The sequence below is a fragment of the Oxyura jamaicensis genome, unplaced genomic scaffold, assembly GCF_011077185.1.
Source record: "Oxyura jamaicensis isolate SHBP4307 breed ruddy duck unplaced genomic scaffold, BPBGC_Ojam_1.0 oxyUn_random_OJ70013, whole genome shotgun sequence".
NCBI lineage: Eukaryota > Metazoa > Chordata > Aves > Anseriformes > Anatidae > Oxyura > Oxyura jamaicensis.
Genome location: NW_023309712.1, coordinates 728 through 2,024, shown reverse-complemented (window position 1 = coordinate 2,024; position 1,297 = coordinate 728). Strand labels below are relative to the sequence as shown.

Below are 1,297 nucleotides of genomic sequence, written 5' to 3'. Positions count from 1 at the left end.
GGACATGGAGATATGGCTGAAGGACATGGGGACGTGGTGATGGGACACGGAGACGTGGTGATGGAACATGGAGACGTGGCCGTAGGACATGGGGACATGCTCAGGTCCCCATGGCGGGGGGACACGGGTGACCAGACGCACCTGGCAGGAGTCCTTGCCCCCCGCGGCCACGCCGGCGCACAGCATGTCCTCGGTGATTTTGCTGCCGTAGATCTCCTGGCACCGGCTGTCACTCACCACGGTGACGTTCACGCACTGGGGGGTGTCAGGGTAGGTCACTGGGTAGGGGGAGGACACACGTGTCCAACTAGGCCTGGGCTGCGTTCCCTGGACACCTGGGTCCCTTCTCTGTGGAGATGCCTCCACCCAACCCAACCCTGGTTGAGATGTCCATCCCATGGACCCCTGGGTCGTTTCCTTGCAGAGATACCTCCAACCCAACCCAACCCAACCCTGGTGGAGATGTCCATCCCATGGACACCTGGGTCCCTTCTCTGCCTAGGTGCCTCCACCCAACCCAAAGCTGGTGGAGATGACCATCCCATGGACACCTGGGTTCCCACCCAACCCTGTACCCTTGGATCCCTTCCTTGCAGAGATATCTCCCAACCCAACCCAACCCAACGCTGGTTGAGATGTCCATCCCATGGACACCTGGGTCCCTTCCTTGCAGAGATACCTCCAACCAAACCCAACCCAACCCAACGCTGGTTGAGATGTCCATCCCATGGACACCTGGGTCCCTCCCTTGCAGAGATACCTCCAACCCAACCCAACGCTGGTTGAGATGTCCATCCCATGGACCCCTGGTCCCTTCCTACCCTCGGGGCTGGTGGTGGTCCCCCAGCCCATGACGGTGCAGTTGGTGCCGGGGGCCGGGGGCGCGCTGGGCAGGGCCAGGGGCTGGACGTAGCTCGTGATGGTCAGGGCGGGCTCAAGGCGCAGCAGCATGAGGTCGTCGGCGTAGCTGCCGTCCATCTCCTGGTCGCTGAAGCCGGGGTGGACCACCACCTTCGTGGCCACTGCGTACTGCTCCTGTCCTGTCAGGGTCTCCAAGCTGTGGGACCCCGCCCGCACCTGGATATGGCTTGGGGACAAGGGGATGCGTGAGGGACGTGGCCTCGGGGATGTGGGATGGCACGGCTGGAGGCGTGGAGGAGGTGGCCATGGAGGGATGTGGTCATGGGGGGCATGGTCATAGAGGGACATGGTGATGGAAGGGTGTGGACCTTGGGGACTTGGACATGGACAGATGGAGATGGGAGGGATGGGGACATGGAGGACGTGGTCATGGGGG

At 62.7% G+C, this 1,297-nt stretch overlaps 1 protein-coding gene across 1 annotated transcript in view; it reads right to left on the bottom strand.

Moving 5' to 3' along the window:
• The window catches only part of LOC118159382 (putative trypsin-6), a 1,978-nt gene extending 769 nt beyond the window's left edge, over nucleotides 1-1,209 (bottom strand). Inside the window, exons 1-2 of the mRNA XM_035313973.1 lie at nucleotides 822-1,209; nucleotides 142-278 (exon numbers count right to left, since the gene is read on the bottom strand). Coding sequence (XP_035169864.1) covers nucleotides 142-278; nucleotides 822-1,209 — 525 coding nt within the window. The remainder of the gene's footprint in view (nucleotides 1-141; nucleotides 279-821) is intronic.
• Nucleotides 1,210-1,297: the final 88 nt, after the last annotated feature.